The 23,189-nt window shown below is 36.4% G+C and overlaps 1 protein-coding gene across 3 annotated transcripts in view; it reads right to left on the reverse strand.

Moving 5' to 3' along the window:
- Nucleotides 1-341: 341 nt before the first annotated feature.
- The window catches only part of LOC131690904 (G-protein coupled receptor dmsr-1), a 623,822-nt gene continuing 600,974 nt past the window's right edge, over nt 342-23,189 (reverse strand). For all 3 annotated transcript variants that reach the window (XM_058976981.1, XM_058976982.1, XM_058976983.1), the window contains 5 exons: nt 21,202-21,370; nt 14,387-14,513; nt 10,354-10,548; nt 2,194-2,442; nt 342-1,730 (listed from right to left, as the gene is read on the reverse strand). In XM_058976981.1, the coding sequence (XP_058832964.1) occupies nt 1,409-1,730; nt 2,194-2,442; nt 10,354-10,548; nt 14,387-14,513; nt 21,202-21,370 (1,062 nt within the window). In that variant the 3' untranslated portion in view covers nt 342-1,408. The remainder of the gene's footprint in view (nt 1,731-2,193; nt 2,443-10,353; nt 10,549-14,386; nt 14,514-21,201; nt 21,371-23,189) is intronic.

Consider the following 23,189-nt stretch of genomic DNA (forward strand, 5'->3'; position numbering starts at 1 on the left):
CGTATTATGTACTCGACGCATCAAAAGAATACAACCTGTCATAACAAGTTTATGTGACCTACGTGTCACCCAAAGGCGTCAAACCCCCTCCTACACTCTGACCAGTAGCGTGTAGTAACATAATATAGTCAAGACGCACGTGCTTGCCAAAGTCTACTGAGAAATCCACTCAATTAAGTAAAATTCAAAAAAATGCGAGTGAACTTAAACTTTTGACCGTTAGTCTATGAAAAGATTCCTACAGATTTACTTACCTTATCTTTAAAAGAATTTGAAAGAACACGCCGCACACTATAATCAGGGACTTGTCATCAAAAGGAAAACATCGTCATAATCGAAGTACTATATTTTGTCAACACCGTGATGAGCTTTCCAATCGAACATCTTACAAATCACTATCGTACAGGCTCATAGAAAAATATAAACACTGAAACCACATATTATTGTTACAAATCCTCGTTTCTAGAATTATAACACATATCTACAGTTTCGTTTAATTGTTTTGTATTTAATAGAGTCACGAACATAATTTTGCATCACAGATTTAGCATTTGCGCCTTGTTTCATCGACGACCCTGAAATGTTGTGTGTAATATTGGCGGGGCATTGGCATGCAGGACAAAACAAATAGCAAGTTGAGCATAAAATATGTCTCTGGGCCTCGAATGCATGCTCTAACAATGTTTAAATCTGTATAGGAGCGATTCTGAATCTGGGGATAAGGAGCTCTAGTTGTTGGAGGCTCGTGAAGAAGAATGTTTTCCGGATGTATGTTGGAATTTCAAGCATTTTTTCGTAACAAATTGAAAGTAGTATTTTGATATACCGCTGCTGTACACTAAAGTAAATGAACGGACATAAAATGAGATAATCTGTTACCATTGCAATGTTAACAGAAATGCTTTGGTCCATTTCCTAAAGTACAGCAATCGTATTGCGATTGGGTTCACACACACGGTCCATAAATCTACGCTGCATTTTTTGAACTATTCAAAATTATTCAATCGCTTAGATTAGTGAAATTTTCAACTCACTTTACTTTTAAAGCTATTCAACATTATTTACACAGTAAATTTCCCAATGAACAATATTACTCCAACCCAAACTACAGTAGTTGGGATTTCAAATTCCGTAATTTGATTTTTATTAATTTCGTTGTGAGTTGTGTATCACTCGAGTTACCACTACTAAAGCAGTGCAAACAATTGAGTATTTCCGGGCTGAATAAAGAGATTGTTGATTGACTAAAGCATTGTTTCACAGTGCAAAATCTAATATTCAAAAACCTTTTTTAAAAGGAATTCAAATTCAAGACATACCACTCAGAAACAAGCATTAGCTATGCTAAAAGCGATCGGTTTAAGCATTTCCCTGTTTTATCCATCAGTCTGCTATTTTCCCGCTTCTATCATACACAAGTGGTGTTCAAACCGGTCAACCTCGTGATTTCGATTCTATGGGTTGGAGCATTGCAAAAAACCGACTTAAAACTAGTGCGAAACTGTTTCGACATCAGGCCGTACAACACGAAACCGATGGCGGCATTGATTAAGGCAAGCAGGTCCATCACTTCTCCGAACAGAGTGTAGCATCGTTTGAAGAAACATTTTTCCAGCATACCACTCATTAGCCCCAGAATGCCTTGGGGAAACTCGGTGAACAGGAAGAGCATCAGCACGGCCACCAACAGGGTTGTGGTGCGGTCCGCTCGCCGGTCCGTCTTTTGATGCCTGCAAGGGAAGGAACTTTTATAAACTTCGTTCGAAATTATGCAGAGAGCAGTTACGACACATATGTAGATGGAACTGAGGAATATGAAGTCCGGCGCAGTTAGGTAACGGTAGTATAGAAACTTTATGGTATAACTAAACTGTTTATTACTGTTACTATATATGATTCAGATTGGCAAGACCGAAATAATTCATAGTTTGCTTTATATTAGATTTTCACAACAGCATCATTTTTTATCGTCAGTGGACTTCGAATATATCGTAACTGTTTAAATAAACCAGTTTGATGTATCTTCGACGGGAACACGTGAGAAGTCGGCCCATATGTATCGCTGGGTTGAATAAAATCTTTCTTCCCGATTATGACACCATCTACTTGATTATTCACCCTTTCATCAACATCAAGGATTGCAGATTGTGCAATGAATGTCAATGATTTTAATGAAGCGAGAAATTAGCTCACCTGCTTCCGTTGCTGACGGCTGTTGAATTGGTGGTAGAGCTTGCCATAGCGTTGTTATGACTAGTTACGTTGCTAGATGTTGCAACCCCAATGCTGGCACCATTCTTGCTATTGTAATTCACTCCTTGTTTGAGTTTCTGTTTCCGCTTGTTCGCCTTCCAGAGCACCTGAATTAGCACGCAGCTTATTACGGTGAGAACCGTACATGGTAGCAGCTTTATAATCACTGAGTGAAACCAGAAGTTATAACTATATTCGAAAGAACGAAAACGGTGAAAGGGTTACTGTAGTACTACATTAATTATAAACGCAAACTGCGGTTTCTATTTTACAAATAGTAGCGGGTCGTCGAAATGTGAGATAACACAGTTGTCACAAGTCTCCTATCTCATGCCTCCACGCGAGTCTAAGTCTATTGATGACATTTGGCCCTTAGAACGGCGACGACTGAGTGCTATCAGCTTTCTGTCGAAAGTAGCAGAATGAGAGGTTGCGAACAAATCTAATCAAGAAAACACTACCGTAAATGTCGAAATTCCGAGTTATCGCATAACCTTTTTATATGTGAAAGACAAAAATGATTAGTTGATCGGAAATTAGCCCCAATAAGACCTTAATCTAACTAGCATCGATGATCACGGGTCAATACATACTAAAAATTAGTCGCGTCTTTTTATAAGAATCTAATTTCAAGATCCGTTATTGCTAACAAGCCCGTGCGTCAGGTTAACAATGCTTTCAATGTTCGTTATTATTTCTCGTAGACGTGTATTTCACAATCTCTATCTATCATGAGATTTTGTCTATATAACGTGTAACTCGGTAGTTTTCAACCCAATAAGTATAACGTAGAGAAATCTGTATAAATACTGTTCCAATGAATAGTGATCCGGCCCATTACGCAGATAAGATTCGCTTTTTTAGGCAAAAATTGCTTTTGTTTAGAAAACATGGAATACTCCCGGTAGCCGGCTACCCAGAGTTTTAAAAGAACCAAAAACTAAACAAGATTTTTTTCGAGTGATTGTGTACTCGAAAACTAACTATACAACTACCTGATAAACTATGCTTCAGAGTTCGCATCGTTTGCTTGAAGCGAATCCTAGAACTTATACCCTTCTAAACCCTCAACTACGCCACACCTATGGAAGAGTCTGATGAATCTTCGTCATGCCGTTAAGTAGGTGGATCATTAACACTTCCCGTCTACCTTATCCTTTATACTTCGCCGTGAACTATGAAGATGGGGCGGCCGGCAAAGATGGCTATCATGCTGTTGAGGTTCTAATATGGGTCCAATTGGGTCATTAAATGAGAAAAAAACAAACTTTTTTTTTACATACAACGATAAAGATGATTTTCGTGATCATAATATTTTTTTTCAACTCAGGAAACGAAAAAATAAAATTTAAATTTAATATAAAGAAATATGTTGACAGTCTTGATTTGACACTATCAGAAGCATTTGACATATCGAATTTCACGACAGATGATGCCCTGTCAGAAAAAATGAATACATGTTTTCCCGGTTTTCCCGCAGGGTTATTTTGATTTGACATAAACACCATGCAATGCATATAGTTTTTTTTTTTCATTTTAGGTGTTGTCTTGATATGCCAGACGTAAACAACCGCAGTATTCCTATGTATGGTTGTCTATGTTAACATAAGATTTATTTTGAAAAACAAAAAAATATTTTTACGTATTGCAATGAATTTTTTTTTAAATAATGTTATATTATGTATATTGGACCTAAAATTTATCCAATGGAACGGAAAACTATATATAGCTTAATGATCCAATTGGTATCCCGAGCAGAAGAAAATAACTTCAGAATACCAAATTCAAGTATACTGTACCCAATACTAGAACACCACAATAAGGTATTGAGGAGCCTTGTATAAGAGGTAAAATACATGACATAATAACTGCGACATGTACTTCGAATAACTAGTTGATAATGAAACGAGTTATTAAAATACCTGAATAATTACAAAACCTGGGGTGGGCGTAGCGTAGTTGGTAAATCGATTGCCTTGTACGCTGCGCACCTGGGTTCTGGTCCCAACCCCGCACATAGGGTTAGAAATTTTTCATAAGAGATTTTTCTAACCCGAAGAGGCGAATGACCTTAAGGTTAAAACCTCTATAATCTAAAAAAAATACAAAACCCTTTCAACCTTCCAATAACAAAATTCACTGTATGAAGGTATTCAATAAGGTATTGATTTGGTATTTGTTAAAAACACTGGAATACATAAATAATACTTAAATAAAATATTATACCTCATTGAGCTATTAAGCAGGTATTGAAAAATGTTTCTTCAATACCTGCTTAATACATCAATGAGGTATTAATGATCAATTAGTACCAGGTTTTCGTATGATACCAGAAAATAGTATGCTCAGGTTATTTGCCAGCTATTTTCTCCTGGTCGGGATAACTCCCTATATTTTATTTTTTTTATTTATTTATTTATTTTTCATCTGACCTAGTTGGTCTTAATGAATATGAAGGGATGGGGAAAATCCAATTTGAGTGAAACATTAACTATACTCAAATTGGCGTAAAAACCTCATATCTTTTCAAATACACAATACAGAACTTAACAATGAATACAGAAATAAATATAACAAAAACAAACTAATACAATAAAATAAACAATGTAAAAAATATATATTAACAAAAGCAGCAAATAAAAATACAGATTAAAATGTCGTCAGGAAATATCTGGTAAGTCAGAAACTACTTAATAGCCGGTTTTTGAAGTTAGTAGATGACACGTTGAAATCGAAATCCGCAAACACTTCATTGAATGTGGCAGACATGAAGCGAATTGGATCATGGCTACCATACAGTTCCAACAGCAAAAAGTTTCGTTGACGGAGTACACGTTCCGGTACATAGATGTGGAGTTGGGCCAACAATTCTGGCGTATCTAACTCTCCTAGAAGAATCCTAGCGACAAAAACAGCTTGGGCTACTCTCCTTCTCGCTTCAAGCGTGTGTAGACCTAATAATCTACAGCGGTCTTCGTATGGCGGAAGATTAATAGGGTCCTGCCACGGAAGGCGTCTTAGTGCATAACGAACGAATTTTCTTTGAATTGCCTCAATTCTTGCTATCCATGTTGTTTGATACGGACACCATATTACGGATTTATATTCCAATATTGACCGTACCAATGCGCAGTAAAGTGAACGGAGACAGAGAGGATCCTTAAATTCATTAGAAATTTTAAACATGAATCCCATCTGGCGGTTTGCCTTGTTAATAATATAGTCGAAATGAGGTCGGAAAGTGAGTGCAGAATCCAAAGTGACGCCAAGGTCACACACTTGTAGTACACGCTCAAAATGCTGTTCTCCAATACAATAGTTGTATAAAATTGGTTTGTGCTTGCGATGATACGATATTACACTGCACTTATGAATACTAATTGTAAGCAAGTTTAAGAAGCAACAGTCATTGAAAGTCTCCAAGAGCTGTTGTAAAGCTAAGCAATCCCTGATGCACTTGACGATCATGTATAATTTAACATCATCAGCGTAAAATATACGACAACCCGGTGGTAATACTGTAGCTAGATCATTGATAAAGAGTGTGAATAAGAGTGGGCCCAAATTACTTCCTTGAGGAACACCCGAGTTGTTCGAAAATGGGGCAGAGAACACACATTCAATTTTTACTAGAAGTGTTCGATCTCTCAGATATGATTCGAGCCAACGAATCAGATCAAAAGACACTCTTATTAATTTCAACCGTTCCAGAAGTATTGCGTGATCAACTCTGTCAAATGCTGATTTCAAGTCGGTATATACAGTGTCGATCTGAGCACCAGCGTCCATGTTACGCAAGCAGAATGAAGCAAACTGAGCGAGATTCGTGGAGGTTGATCTTTTTGGGATGAATCCATGTTGATCAGGAGAAATGTAGCATTGACTGGATGCAGAGAGCACATCGTTCATTATGATCTCAAAAACTTTGGAGCAGGCACACAACGATGTAATTCCTCTGTAATTTTCAACATTTCGCCGATCTCGTTTTTTGAATACAGGAAACATAACTGACCTTTTCCAGCTGAAAGGATAACAACACTGCCTGAAGGAATTGTTGAATAGAGTTGTCAACGGCAAAATTAGTGCATCCGTGCATTTCTTGAGAACACATGAAGGTATGCCATCAAGACCAGAAGTGACTGAATATTTTAGCTTACTGATTGCTACTGTAACCTGGCGATCTGCAACAGTGAAGCTTCTCAAAGGACAAATATTTAATGGAGTGTCTCTACAAGCACGCGCAATTTGATCAGCAGATGAAATAGTTTCATTGAATGCGCTTTTAAAGTGGGTGGCGAATAGGTCACACTTCTCCGAAGCCAGACTAGCGCTTGGAGTTCACGAATTTCCAAAACGGTCGGGGATTATTGCACAGGTTTGCTTGTGTTCGAATGGTGTATCTTTTGTACAATAAAAGGTTATAGGATCGATAATTATTACTCGCTAGCGCAAAACGATATTTGGCGAAACGACAGCGTGTACGGCAATACAATCGTAGTGCTTTTGATCTGAGTCGCTTGAGATGTCCATTTCCTAAGCCTAACATGATGAAGTTAGTGTGCAATCCGCCAAAATCATCGTCACAATGCAACCCAATACAAAGCAACGATTCCATTTTACAAATGCGGGCAGGTATATTTAGTTGGTAAGTCGATTGCCTTGTACGCAGCTCACCTAAATCTAAATTCTATTGTAACTTTTTAATATATTTGACTTTCTTTTGGTGTTGTGGTCAATATGACCCAAAATGAATTTTCAAAACCTTTATGTTTTAAGTTTTGCACCTAGAAGTTTTGATTTACTTAACTTTTCCTATTTAATGGAGGGCAACGATTTTCGATAGAGTTCAGAATTGTCGGACATTCCTGAAGGGCTGTACAAAAAACGGATTTCGAACTCAGTTTTAAAACAGATTGTCAGCCATGTAGGAACTTGTTGTTAAATTGTTTGTTAGAGTTTCAATGTTCAGTTTCTGGTAAATATTATCGTTTCTGACCAGGTTGGCCAGTGGAAATAGGTGCTGAATGGGGTAAAGATGAAGAGAAAGAAAGGTAGGAACATTTGACAATTTTGAGTGAACTAGTTTTATACTTTCAAAATTAAGCATGGCGTCCAGAACCCCTTGAAGTAAAGATTCGAACGAGCATCATGATTCTTTGAGTGAGAAAAGGCCGAGCTTTACCTCGTATCTACCGATTCAAACACTTAGGTACACTTTTTATCTCGAAAATACCGATTAAAAATAACTATTACCTGTCCGATACAAAACTTTTGGCAACAGAAAGGCCCACTACGTCATTTGTTTATGCTTTTTTCTTCTATCCTCTTGTTTTTTCAGTTTCATCGAAGAAAAATGACAACCGCACTCACACATAAAAAAATGTGCTCACCTGTATTCGTCTTGGAATGGAGTTATGTTTTGCATGCATAAATGTATGCAGAACCGCCATCATAAATTACAGGTTTATTGGCAGAATACTAATAATAAACACAAAAAAACAAAAATGAGAATGTATGCGTCAGTTTTGTACATGATAAGACAAGACAAGACGTGACAATCGGCTTCTTTTTTTATTTCGATTATAGAAGTTTTAACCTTAAGGTTATTCGCCTCTTCGGGCTAGAAAAATCTCTTATGAAAAATTTCTAACCCTATGTGCGGGACTCGAACCCAGGTGCGCTGCGCACAAGGCAATCGATTTACCAACTTAACCCCTTCTTATTTTTCCTTCGGCATTTTTCTTTTCGCACATTTTCACCCTGCCGAAATCTTCGGAACAGTGTTGCTATTTTTATTAATGAAAATGGAGTCTTATTCATTGAATCCACTATATTGAATAAGGGCATCGTTTTTCCAATGTCATGGGTGTTTAGTAAGGTTTGATGAAGCCATTTTCTGAATATGTTTAGATTATACTGTGGTTTCTGTCTTATTTTTTGTTAAAGGTAATCAACCACGTATACGGTAAATGCATGATAAACACTTGTTTCACTCTGCCGCACAATTTCAGTTCAATTTAGTCATTTTTACTTTTCCTATAAATATAGCAATATTTCCAGACATCATTTCGCTATCCCTGCAGTAACATTGCGTACGGTGCAAAAAGTCAGAATCAACCAATCAGGAGCTGAACCATTCTGACGTAAAATTGGAACAAAAACGCCCCCTATTGTTAGGACTTGTCTTAGCATGGTACGACCGATCGTGGAGGTTCAGCATTTCGATTCAGATGTCGATTCTGGCGGTAAAATAGCATTTCTCATGATACTGAACAAGCGACAATGAGGTCAATCAATGAAGCTGATCCCAAAGTTATGTAATATTCTTAACCCATACATGCCCATGTTGTTTGTGGACAACAACGTTTTTAAACAGCTATAACTTTTGATTGAGGCAAGATTTTCTCACAAAAACAAGTAAGGCTAATACATGTGACTATTGCCTTTCATTTGAGAATTAAAAGTTATAAGGATCAGCTCTAGAACTGAAGTTATTGTAATTAGTCTGATTGGATTCCGATGGAGCAGTGCCGCCAGGGACAGTTTGCGTTGATGACGAAAAATGAATTTTTCATATATCTTCGTTATGTTGCAAAATTATTGAAAACTGATAAAACTTATCAATTTAGACTATCTTTGGCTACGTTTTCCACGTAATTGGACTATTGTTAATATTCTAAGAGAATTGCATTGAGCAATGGAAGGTAAAAATTGAACAGCTTCTAGCACTGCAGGGGAAGTACCGATCTTTATGAAAAAAGGTTTTTTTGTGTTTCTTGACCGCACCGTTTTCAAGCAAAAATAATTTTGAAACCCTGCATGCACTAGAAAAAACTTGGGCATGAAAGGGTTAAATGCTTGTATCAAAACCCATCTAAAACGATATCGATACACTGATTCAATTGCTGACCCTGGGTTCTACGTGAAAATCATCCGAAAAATCCGTAACATCCGTAAAACTGGCTTATTCAATAATCTAGTTCTAGAATTCTGATGTTTTTTCAAAGACATTTGTTCCCATTGAATTGGCATAAATTTATAGTTCCGAGTGAAAAAATGATCCTATTGGTCCCATAATAACCATCCGGAAAAATCGGAACATTCGCTGAACTAATCAATTCATAAAGTTGGTCTTAGAACTAGGTGTTTTGTAGCGTTTCTTTAATTTTCATTTTAACGAGTTCGTACTTACGACCTACGTATGTTTTTTTCCTACATGTTGACCTTCCGGATGATCTGGAACATCCGTGTAACTGGCCAATTCATGAACCTCAGATTTTTTGGAAAATATTTTTGAGAATGTCATTCGTAAAAATGCGTACTGCGAAGAACACTTTTAGATGATTTTAGTTTGTCAATTACTAATTGATTAAAAAAAAAAAATAATCAAATTACTTAGAAGTTAAAACAAATTGTCACTGCAGCCGAGAGCATTCGATCATATTTTTTACCGCGAAGTGGAGCACTCGATATTATCGTTCCAAAGGTCTAATCATAGCAGGTGGCAGATTCCATTGTACTTGCAATGTAACAATTCCAATTAGCAGCCCACGACTTTCGCAACTGACAACTGGTGTCGGTTGATCTACGACAGCAGACCAAGGGCAAAACGAACAAATCTGTGATGTCCAATTCTAATTCGCTAACCTCCGCTTAGGGAATGAGAGTTCCATTGGGAAATATTGCAGTATTAACGAACAAGTTGAAAAACTTTAAAAAGTAAATATCTATAAAGTTCTCATTATATATCCCAAACTACGAGACACTTGTAACTTGTTCGTCAAGAATTCCTCCGAGATCTTTGAGAGGTCGCTTTATCGATTGTCGTACTTCTTGTCTGCAAAACAGTAGTCGAGTCAGATTTACACTGAACATTCGCCAAGATTCATTCAGATATTACACGTGATACAACGGTTAACAAATAATACATTTAATTAGAATCATTTAAGGCCAAAAAAATTGAGAGTTTTTTATTGACTATCCGAACATTTAAATAGCACCCTATTTTTTAAATTTACGTTTGTTGCATCCGTATTTTCCCACCGGGCGCTTTCGCCCTGCTCTCTCCTATATGTAGGTATGCATGTCCAATCTACTTACCGGTAAACAGAGGTATTTTCATCGGCATCCAGGTGGTACAGCATCACATAGGCGTCATGCTCGAACACGGGCGTCTGCCGTATCGTGAAGACGAAATACGTGGGCATGCACAGAATCGGTGCCAGGATGTAGCAGAACAGGATCGCATAGGTGTAATTAGTCTGGGCGTAGAGAGCTAGCGAACCGTGCGGACGTCTGAAAAATGAGGGATGGGAATGGTTGAAAATAATCTTAGCAGCCTAGTATTGAAACCAACCGAAATCGATATTTTGATCCCGAACAAATTTTTTGTACAGGTTAAAAGCAAATCCAACGCAATTATTTTCATCCTACCATTAGAGCTAATGCGTTTAACAGAAATAACAGTTAAATGGATTAAGAGAATACTGGAGTTGAGATAAATTAGAAAACGTGTACACCATTTCAAAGCAAATCATTATGGTTCGAGTATATCTAATACCTTTTAGAAAAGGTGTCTTTTCTTGAATAATCATATTAAATTAAATAAAAAAATTCAGATGCCATTAAAAAAATTCAAACCAGAGAATATAAGTAAAGGGCCCGATAGGCGGATCAAGAAAAAATTTCGGAACAGGCTGGGTGTGGAGTCTCAAATATCGATTTTAAAATGAACATTGCACAATACTTAATAGGTAATAACTTCATTTAAGAAGGTGCGAGAAAAATTTCAAGCAAATTTGACTTTAGTAAAGGCACAAAGCTATGATTTTATTACATCAAAATAGTATTTTGGTAGCACATAATTCAGTAAAAAAACAAGTATTAGTTCATAAAAAAATATATTGATAATTGGCGGAGTTATGGCTATTTCCCCGAAACCCTTCTTTATTTAATAACTTTGCGGTAATCACGATGACAGATCAATAGATCAACTAAACTCTCAAAACTCAATAAATTCCATTAGTATAGGAGTATCCCTCATAGCCTAACGATTAGTTGAAAAATAATAATTTTTTCCTAAATTAGAGAACGTTTTCCCTAAAAAATCGACGTTTTAAGCTCTAAAAATTGTATTAAAAAATTCTTACCTATGAAACAAGAATTTATAGATAAAAAGGAATCGTTAATGTACAAGAAAATTACGAACAATTAAAAACAAATTGAAGAAAATCGGTTGAGTTTTCGGCAATCGTGATCACGGAAAAGCCATTTTCGGAAAAAACGACATTTCGAGATAATCGAGTTTCAAATATCAAGTTACCACTGCTCTTGGTAGACGAGGCGCGCTTCAAAGCGCGCTAACTTTCGATCTATTGATCGGATCACGATGAAAATTTGAGAAAATATTCTCAATGTTGCACTTTCAGATAAATAAAGAGGTATGTAACTTAAACAACTTTCTCCTAGATTTTCATTGCAAAATCTTGAAAATTGTGTGGGTGACAGTGAATCGTCAGGAGACACCTCGAAAAATTATGACGTGCACCATAACTCAAATTCTCCTTAACCAATCGTTCTGAAATTTTGCACAGTTCTTCTTGACATAATTGTCAGGAAACGACGGGAGCTTTTCACAAAATATTATTATTATTATTTTTACAATAACACGTAAACTTTTTTAACGAATGTCGTGTTTTCTGTTTTAAAGTGCTCCGAAATTCAAAGCAATGGAGCAATAAATAAAAGGCTCTTGTCATTACCTGTGAAAAATTGGTCTAATAGTTGTTGATTTATGATGTACACCGCAAAACAAGTTTTCGAAGAGCAACCTCAGATTCACTGTCACTGGTTCAATGTTCAGTATTTCGGAATGAATTTTAGAGAAAATATTTTTCATTTGTGGCATTATTATATGGGGATTGGAAGAATATACAAATACTTTCTGCATCATCACAAGGATTTTTTTGGATCACCCCAACACAAGTTGAATATTTTCGGGGAGACCCTCTCCCTGGATCCGCCCCTGAAAAGCCGAAAAATGAAAATCTGTCAAATGGCAAAACTTCTTTTAGTAAAGTTGAAATTCTTGAAGTTTGGCAAGCGCTCCAGCAGGTCACATTTTAATTAATTACAAATATATTTAGGTTTCATTTCGAATTTGGTCGTTGGATTTGTTTTATTTGGTAAAAAAAATTGAAAACTAACTTCAAGGTCATTAAAATCAAATATTCCTACACTCAAAATACCTGAATACAAACCAGCTCATGTTTTGTCACGCGAAATGCTAAACATTAAATTGCTGAAACGTAAATAATCCCACAATTTACATTACTGCGACACATAGTTCAATTAAATTCTTAGTCCAGCTCCAATTTAGGAGTAGTTCATATACCACGGGTGCAAAAAACCTTGATTTTTGCCCCCCCCCCCCCTCTGTGGACAGGCATGCACCAACTCTGTCCTCACGGTAAAGAGGGACAAGTCCGTCTTTAGCAGATGGCATGTTAGTGGACATGAATGAATCGTAGTTATGCTGCCTAAGCTCGACCCCCACCAACAGAAGACAAAAGAAAAGCCTGTTGCATATTAAGCCTGTTCTAATGATCCTGCCACTTCTAGTTTTCCAATCTGTATACTTCACATTCTTGCTCTCATTTGATTACTATGACTCAAAATTTTCATAACTTTCCCTACCCAGTAATCTCTAGCTAATTGAATTTCGTTAAAATGTAAAAAGAAAAATAGATTACCCGAGCAAATAGTCATGGGTTCAAACACGACATAGCCCTTTGAAAAGAACTTAAACATAGTCCGTAACAAAATTCACAACCATCAAGACACCATAAAATGGTCTCAATAACCCATAAATACACCAACATATGGTATTTTATATGGGATCTACCGGACCATGGTGATGGTATTTTCATGATTTGAAGCTATTTCAAACACCCATGTCAAACCCCATGACCATAGGGGTATTATGAGCTTTTCGTTTGCTCGGGTACCTTGTACGCAGTTCACCTGTGTTCAATTCATAATCCCGCACGTAGGGTTAGATATTTTTCTAAAGAGGTTTCTATAACCCGAAAAAGAGGCGAATGACCCTAAGGTTATAAAACCACTAAAAATGAAGAAAAACAATTCTCCTTAGCGATAAATATGCTATAGTGCTTAATTACATTGGCTTGCCAAGCCAAAGCAAGATTCGGCTTCATTTGTTCTCGTGAGCTTAAACATCACGCTTGACCAGATGTTTGCTCAAGAACCCAAATTATGTCTCCGTCTTTGAACCTAGCGTCATTCTTGTCACTAAGTTAGTGTCGGTTTCTGAGGATACGAAAATCGAAACGCAAACTCTATAACTAATTTAGTTGTAGGTGTTTTTCCCTTCATGCCCAAATACTTAAATTTCTTCTTAATGCAGAAGAATTGGTTTCTACCAAAACTACCAAAAATGCTTAGATTGAAATATAGCATAGTTCTTAGACGTTTGAAAAAAAAAACATTTTTGAGTAAAATCGCGAGCTTTTATCATTCATCACAATAGCGTGTCATGGAAAAAGATCAAGTATTTCCATGAGCAAAATTATGCGATACTAGTCGTCAACACTGTTCACAGAAATTTCCGGTATAATGAACGTGCCCTTTAAGTGTTTCTTACTATTTGGTAAGCGCACTTGCCAATGATGGCGCAAATATATTTTACATTCTAATAAAGAAAAACTGGAGAATCCACGAACAGCTTCCCCTAAATTGTTCATGGTGATACATAGAAAACCCGTTTTTATCAGCCCTTTATCAGTTTTTTGACCCGATTTTATCGACCAACCAGTATTATGAGGTTATGTCTAGGGATTAAAGAATAATGTTTTTAGAGCTTCGGTTTATTAAAAAGAAATAGACAAATATGTTTTGCCATTGTCCCCATTCTGTTAACCTAACATAAACAAAGGGGCCTGATAAAAACGGGTCTTTGCTGTATTTACTTTTTTCACTTCGCATGTTCTATAACTGGAGCCTTTGAATGTTCCAGGAAGTAAGCCTAATTAATATAAAATAGTTTGTATTCGATTGCAAACATTGCAATAGTCACCTTTTCGTATGTAAAATGAAATCAGTCAAATCAACTTACTTAATTGCAATATATCTCCAAACGGCTAATGTCACTGTCAGTAGAATGGAGATGGTGTGAAGAATCTGGGTGAAATGCATGTGGAACATTAGATACACAGCCCACGAAAAAGGGTAATCCTGGCGATCTGGAAGCAAAAATAAAGGAAAAGTAAATTAATTCACCTTATTTGAATATGTAGAGAAAACCGGGGCTAGTTAGCCGAGTATCTTTTATGTAAAGGCTATTATATGCAGTAGCGACATCTATAGTGATTTTGGTGAGGTATTAGGTAGCCCATTGTCGTTGTGATTTCATGTGTATTTTGTTGTCGTTGGTACAGAAGCTGGTTTGTTCTTTTTCCGGTGCTGGTGAGTACAAAATAGTACAAAGGTTTCCAATGTAACCTTACTTTTGTTTTTGTAAAACATGATTCTTCTTGAAAATATGGATTGGGGTAGGTTGGTCATATTTTATGCGGGGCTGGTTGGCCGTGTCGTAAATTTAGCTTAGAGCAATCTGCACTTTGATATTCGTGAAATGCTAACTTTATATATATATATATATATATATATATATATATATATATATATATATATATATATATATATATATATATATATATATATATATATATATATATATATATATATATATATATATATATATATATATATATATATATATATATATATATATATATATATATATATATATATATATATATATATATATATATATATATATATATATATATATATATATATATATATATGTGCTCAAGGGATGTATCTTCATGGCAGCACAATCCGTTTATCGAAAAGTGTAATCAGAATTAGGGTTGTGGTACCGGTAATACCGGTACCGAAAATCCCGGGAATACCGACCCATTTTTGGTACCGTAATACCGGTACTGAACAAAAGCCAGTACCGGTATTTTCGGTACCGTACAATATTTTCATGGAAAATGTGTGGACTCTCTAGTGGACCTGTTTAAAAATGACTGCAAGATGACTTAATTATATTAAATATCTCCTAAATAAATCGTTGAGTTAACACCTTTGTGGGGAAATCCGCTGGGGCCATCATAATAATAGTTCTAGAAGTTAAACATTACTAGCTCTTGTTGTACTGAACGGTTTGTTTAAATTCCTGCACTATTTTGTCGAAATTAAATTTTAACGATCTTACAGTAAATTTCAAAATATTCACATCTAGCGTTAGAGACATAAAATTTTTCTATGCTTTTTTATTAGCAACCTTCTGATTGTTTTCCATTATTCACTGGGTGGCGCGTAATAATACTATGGTCTATGTCATGTCTGTATTGGTTTGCTCTTAAACCTTTATCTATAAAAGAACGAACAGCGAATTAGAAGCTAACAATTTTAGACTAGGTGAACTGCTTCAAATGTGGCAATTTGTTATTTCTTGTGATCGGAAAATTCAGCAAAACTCTATAGTTTACAGGAAAGCAAGGAGCCTTGGTATGCATTAAAGAATAGTAGGCAAACGACATAAAGGTCGAAACCAATTTACAGAAAAGCAAGAGAGGAAATGCGAGCAACCTGCATGGATCCACTGCCATTCTCGCTTTGATTTACTATTGTTAATAGGGTTTCTTACATATACCATCTGTTGAAATCGACGAAAGTCGCACCGCGTAGCAGTTATTGATTTCAAAGTAGCCTTGATTTCGAAATAAAAGCAGGTGCCTCATACGAAAAATATCTTCTGTGAAATGAGTCATGCCATTCCGAAGTAATTAAAAACAATAAACATGCTTTTTTGATCAGCACAAATTAATCATGTAAGAATAAGGTTTTCGGTTTGAGCATTCAATTTCACTTTGACACTTTTTTCAAATTTAAAAAAAAAATATTCGAGTACCGGTACTTTACCGGTACTACCGGTACTGAGAGCTTCAGTACCGTAGTACCGGTTCTCGCCAAAAAGGGTCGGTACTGCGAACCCTAATCAGAATGAATGCAGATATTCCGATAGCAAAACTCGTCCAACCAGCCCCGGTCTCCCCTACATTTTTGATCTGTTGGGGTTGGGTGCGTTGACTCCCGGAGGCGCAGAAATCTTTTACAGCTTCATAAAATAGGTTAGGGTACGTGTGCCATTTCAAGGTATACACTAAATTGTCTTGATCTTCCCCCAACTTGGCCTCTAACAATGAGTGCTTAATTAATGACTTATTTCAATTTAGAGTTCTTAATAAGAGTAGGAAAAGGTGATAAAGCCAGCTTACTTTTGGGTTTCGTGGAATCAGGAGTCAAAGTTGGCGTGGGGTACATTTGTAGTCCAGTGTACGGTTGCGTTAGTGAAATTTCGTTCTGTCAGGGGAAATGTGAATCGTGACGATACCAGTTTGAATATTGGTTGTTTTACTACGTAAGCAACAATTATATAATCGTTTTTGTACATTTATTCAATTAATTTAATTTAGTTTTGAAGTAAAAAAAATTTCGTTCTCATTTACGCTGATTTTTACTTTTTATTTTCTATTTTTTACAGTTTTCCAAATAACGGCTTGCAGGTATAATTTGCGCACAGTAACTGCTGTAGCGGTGGCGTTGCGTGTTACCCATGTATTACTCGTCAGAAATATTTTTTCATTTCAATTTTAATTCATTTCGTAGTATTTTCCAAAACCCGATTTTTCAGCTTTCACTCTTCCAAATAATTATAATTGCTCTTTTTTTTAAATCTCGAAATTCCCTTTTATACAGTTTCAGGGCCATTCTTTCAACTTTTAGAATCATTTGAAATTTTTCAAAACGGGGTAAAATTTGCAGTCACTTTTTTTGTTCAAGCCATCATTGCACAGTGGTCCGAATCCAGAATTTAGGATGACAAAAACATTTGTGACTAAACTACAAATAATCTGTGTCAATTGAGGCATCTTTTGAGGTGGGTGACATTAGGGTGGTCCTTATTGTTTATAAGATCTGAAAATTATTTTCGAAATAAGAAGAGATAGAACAATGAAGTGTTCCGCAAAATTTTAGTACAACCTTTTTCAAGCAACTTTGCTGAGGACGTCATATTTGTAACTTAAATGGTTTTAGTTTTACAGCTATTAAAATGTTGTGTGATAGGGTATCCCTAACAAAATCAGTTTTTTCGTTATAACTTTTTAAATAATTTGTTTTCGTCAATGGCGTCTTCACAAAACTTTTAGAGCTTATTAAGACGAATATTATTTACCTAGACATATTTGAGATAGCTCATTTAGTTCAAAAGTTATGAGCAATTTTAGTAAAAAAAACACAACCTTTTCAAATGTTGATATCTTAAAATGGAGTAAGTGAAATGGATTTCTTCTTTTTGCATTCGAAAGACCACAATTGATAGTATGTTTTATGAAAAAATCTAAGAGGTCATTTTTGTTTAACTCATTTTATTTTAGTTTGAATATTGAGAATATTACTACTATTTGTAGCATTAAAAGTAAAACGGTCAGTGTAACCTAGCAACTATTTTTAAAATAAGATCAGATAGATAAACAAAATCTCAAATAAAACTGCCCGAGTGTGACAAAGGGTCCACTGAGTTGTTGTTTCTAATGTAGTCGTGTATCAATCCATCTGAACGGCGGAGAACGTAGTGTGATGTTTGGCTAGCCATCCTAGTCACACATATTTCAATTTACAGTATCAACTTTGTTAGCTATTTTCGGAAAATTTATGAATAAGAGAAACGAAAGATGTTACAATCGAAAAACAGATAGGTATTCTAAAGTTATTCATTCGTAAACTTAGAACGGAAAGCTAGAGCTAGGCAGGATCATATGGGCATGATCGAAAGGAAATGTTAAGAATCGGTGGTCGATGACGACGTTTTGAGAAGGAAACACCAAAGTGGCGTGTTGGAAAGACGACAAATCGTTAAAGAAAAGATCGAGCCTTCGAATTAATGAGCCATTACCCAGTTGAGGCAATTCCAATGATGGCAACGCGACAAGAAAAGTTTTTGCTGAATGGAGTTTGTGAGATCACGGGTTTGAATGCAGATTTATTGGAACGATTGCGTATCATTCTCGCCGTTATCAATAGCAAAGCAAAAATAAACGCCCAAGTTTTTGCAGGCTATTTGGAAGCAACGAGAATGATTTACGATCACGAGTACGGTTGGATCCTCTATCTCCATCTCCATAAACTTTTGGTACTTGGTTAGTCTATCGTCAAGCATGCTTTTCTTCCTGTTGGTAGCGTATGTTCAATGTTGATGTCCGAATCTTTTTCTAAAACAAAAATATAACCAACACAATACTCTTGTTCAACATCAATTTTTACGTAAGAAACAACTCACTTGATGTTTTTTACGTTGATTAAATGTAATGTACTGAGGACGAAAGACAATTCGTTTCCGCAGAACAACACGCGAAAACATAAACGACGTCGTAACTAATACAGCTACTTCATGCTCTCTACCGTGTATCTAATTCACGCAACACGAGCTACCTCTGCAATAACATTGCAAGGATACTGCCCTATACTTATTGTACACCCGTACCTGTTTGACCCTATTCTACTCTTTGTATTTCTATGGTTTTCTCGAAACTTGCGGATAGACTTATTCCTCGTTTCTAAAGCCTTTTCACTGAGGCATTAGAAACGAGGAATAAGTCTATCGGCAAGTTTCGAGAAAACCATTCAAGAAAATTTGCCAATATTGAAGATGTATTAAAAAAATTGCTGCTTACTTCGGACTCTATGATCTTGTTGAAAAATAGGCCACATAATGTTCCAGATTTCTAGCTCTTCCAGATGCTACCCAGATCTTGATTACTCGTGCCAAATTAACAGCATGCATGGGCCTTTCGCCGCACTTAAGCAGGGTGCTGGGAAGGTTTTCCGATTCTCAAATGGATTCTACTAAGGCTGTGACTAAAATAATAATTCAGCGGACTCTTCGCCACATTATGACGTAGTGCTGGAAAGGTTTTCCGCGGCTCAGGCGGAACGAAATAAATCGGAAACAACTCAGCGGGCCCTTCGCCACACTCGAGAGGTTTTATTTGGGATGTTGTTTATCTATATGATCTTATTTTAAAAATAGTTGCTAGGTTACACTGACCGTTTTACTTTTAATGCTACAAATAGTAGTAATATTCTCAATATTCAAACTAAAATAAAATGAGTTAAACAAAAATGACCTCTGAGATTTTTTCATAAAACATACTATCAATTGTTATCTTTCGAATGCAAAAATAAGAGATCAATTTCACTTGCTCCATTTTAAGATATCAACATTTGAAAAGGTTGTGTTTTTTTGCTAAAAATGCTCATAACTTTTGAACTAAATGAGCTATCTCAAATATGTCTAGGTAAATAATATTCGTCTTAATAAGCTCTAAAAGTTTTGTGAAGACGCCATTGATGGAAAAAAATTATTTAAAAAGTTATAACGAAAAAACTGATTTTGTTAGGGATACCCTATCACACAACATTTTAATAGCTGTAAAATTAAAACCATTAAAGTTACAAATATGAAGTCCTCAGCAAAGTTGCTTGAAAAAGGTTGTAATACAATTTTGCGGAACACTTCATTATTCTATCTCTTCTTATTTCGAAAATAATTTTCAGATCGTACAAACAATAAGGACCACCCTAATAGCACCCATCTCAAAAGATGCCCCAATTGACACAGATTATTTGTTCCGAAGACATGAAATCTCTAGAACCAGTAGTTTAGTCACAAATGTTTTTGTCATCCTAAATTCTGGATTCGGACCGCTGTGCATTGATTCAACTACAACTCTACTAATTAATCACTAATCTGAAAAATGTATTAATGTCAACGCGTTCATAATACTGTGAAACAACACTCCAGTGTAAAAGGAAACGAAGTAGGGCAAGAGAGTATACCAGGGCAAAACGCCCCCACTTCTATTCCTACGATCCTTGAGTTATCTGAAACGTACAAGTGACTGATAACAGTATCATTTCATGAAGTCAACGTGCTAAGTTAGTTTGACATTTTTTAAAGGTGCCAAACAACAATATACACAGAAGTTTCAAAAGAGCTATTCTGAAGTTAATTGCCATTATTATTCTACAAGCATTACAAACAATTGAAGCACAGAGAACAGACATCCATGATCGAACAAAAATATTTAAAAAACGTGTGTAAACATTTGAATTAATATACGATAAACACTAGCGCCGCCACACCAACCTATCCCCCAAATCCATTCCGGAACCGGTTCGAGATCCTGAATGGATTCAGTATGGAATCTTGCTCAAAGAAAACAACCGATTGCGACTCTATCGGTTGATGCATTTGAGCTGGAATTCATGCTGGAAGTCCGAACCGGTTCCGGACTAGCTTGACTGGGTAGAGGAATAACCGCTGTCAATTCTGTCGAATTCAGCCACAAAAAAACATGACGACAGTAGCGCACCTGGTTTGGATATCCCAACTGCCTTCGAAACCGTTAGAGATTTTACACAAGTTGAATGCTGAAGATGGACGTCTGTTCTCTGTGATTGAAGTGTCTGATTAGCAAGCATCATATAAAATTCTTAATCGCGCAAAACGGAAGAACATCATCAATGAATGTAAAAACAATAATAGACATATAGTTTGCAAATAAATATCCTTACTCCCACCTTTGCACGTCAGTTAAGGTCATAGGGATATAAACTACTCTATGAAAGAAGCATCCATACGAGATAGTAACCATTCTTCCACAAGTGTCGGTTATGGAGGAATATATCGAGATAATAACATCACAATCGCTGCTCTTTCATATATTTTCTTTCAAGGTTAAATTACTTGGCGATTAGAGCCATATTACCATCGTCAAATGGCCGCCTACTCACCTGGCAGTATGGAGTACATGTAAAACGCGAAGGGGATGTATTCGATCATGACAAACATGTCGGTCACCGAGAGCCACTTCAGAATCCGATTGATGGGAATTTTGCTCATCTCTTTCCGTGTCAGGACGATGATGTTCAGGATGTTTGCTATCGTGCCGAAAACGCATATCTGAAAAAAATGCAAATGAAGTGTGAAACCAATTACTACGTGTCTCATGCTCGAGTAGTAAGCTGATGGGTTTTTTGGGCTCTCAAGGAGAAATATTTTTTTCTGGTTTATTTAATTTGTTTTTCAGTTGAATTATGAACGTGTCGTTTGGCGAATTTACGTGCCTGATGGGATTTGATTTTTTTCTGCTTAATTCAAGAATTTCCCATTAATTCTCAACGTCCTGTATATTGCAAGTATAGAATATTGCCTAATACTCGACTCGGACCAGTACAGGTCAGATGAAAAATAAACAATAACGCCTTTAAATTTCACAATATCTTACGGTGTTATTACACTTACCATCAACCGTATGCGTGAAATGGTTCGCTGAATTCACGAAATTTGTAATTTCTTACTTACGGTTGCCACCTTTGACCAGGGATGTTGTGCACCTCAGAGCAAATAAAGAGAAGAATAACAAACGCTCTTTGCACTTTTCATGCGAACCACCGCTCTTCTCTTTCGCAATAAACCTCTTCACTCCGATACGCGTTGCTCCCACACGTGTATTCTACTCCATGGCTGCACGCCACAAAGAGTACAAATAAAGAGGCTGTTTAGTGTGTATCTTGGTCCCACGCGCACGTTAGTAGAGAAGGCAACCAAAAAACATTTTTAAAACGTTCTATCGATCAAACTTTATCTGAATTGTAGTTTGAATCGCTTTCCTACCTGCTTTCCAGTGAGGGGAGGCACAAAAAAGTGGCTCTTCAAGGCGACTCTTTGAACGAAATTGTGCAGCTCTTGGTGCACAGATCTTACTCTTTTTCGTTTTCATGTTTCTCTTTGTGCGGTCGTTCTGCACATCGCAGTGTTTTTGTGCTGCTCTATTTTTAATCGGTGTGTTTCGCTCTTTGTGGCTCATTGTGTGAGCAAATAACAAGCCTGCCTTTGACGAGGCTTTCACCCGGCGATTTTTACTGACTGATATAAGCTTTTATGGAAGTACGTGTATACGTTGAAATCAGACCTACTTGCATAGTTTGAATGAGACTAGTAAAATTCTTTTTCATTCTTTTTGTAACTCGTCGAGGCATCAATTACCAAAATTGACTCACATTCACCGTGTAGTGCTTTGTTTTGGCAAAGCATAATGCATACCACTGCTTGGAGTTTTTTCAGCTGTATTTTTTTCGCGTTTGTTAACCGTTTTCTCGATTTAGATAGGTGTGGAATTTCACTATCACAGTTAACAACAAAAAATCCTAAAGCACCGGCCACTCTCGCTGGGGAGGACAAGCCGCACAAGGATTTACCTCTACCACAGCTAACAGTAGAAGTAGAATGAAGCAGGCAGGAAAGCGGCAAGTCTGGGAAGCACATTGCGGTGCCTTCCGGATTTTTTTACCGTCGCAAAGAAATTCGACAATTCGACATCACAGTCGCTAGGAGGAGGAAACAGTCTTTCTCTCTGGCCAACCGTTAAGCACCGCTGCAGCCAACATTAACACCGGAAGAACTCGTTTGAAACAAATAAATTCAGTTAAAATTATGAATCCTCTTCTTAGTACTACAATCATAGTTATTTTGAAAGAATTAATTTATTTCATCAACCTTCTCCATTAAAAGGAACAAAACAATATGCTTTGCAACCAATTCAACAGTTGAAGTATGCTGGAGTAGCAAATAGGCACAAATATACTTTACGAAAAAATGCAAAACCATTCACCGAGCATTTTGACATCAAACCGGTTATAACTCGAAAATTGAATGGAATTTAGTAGCCATAATTAAAGCGAAACATGGAAGTAGCACGTAGAACATCAATACAATACAC

Source organism: Topomyia yanbarensis, chromosome 3, assembly GCF_030247195.1.
Source record: "Topomyia yanbarensis strain Yona2022 chromosome 3, ASM3024719v1, whole genome shotgun sequence".
Lineage (NCBI taxonomy): Eukaryota > Metazoa > Arthropoda > Insecta > Diptera > Culicidae > Topomyia > Topomyia yanbarensis.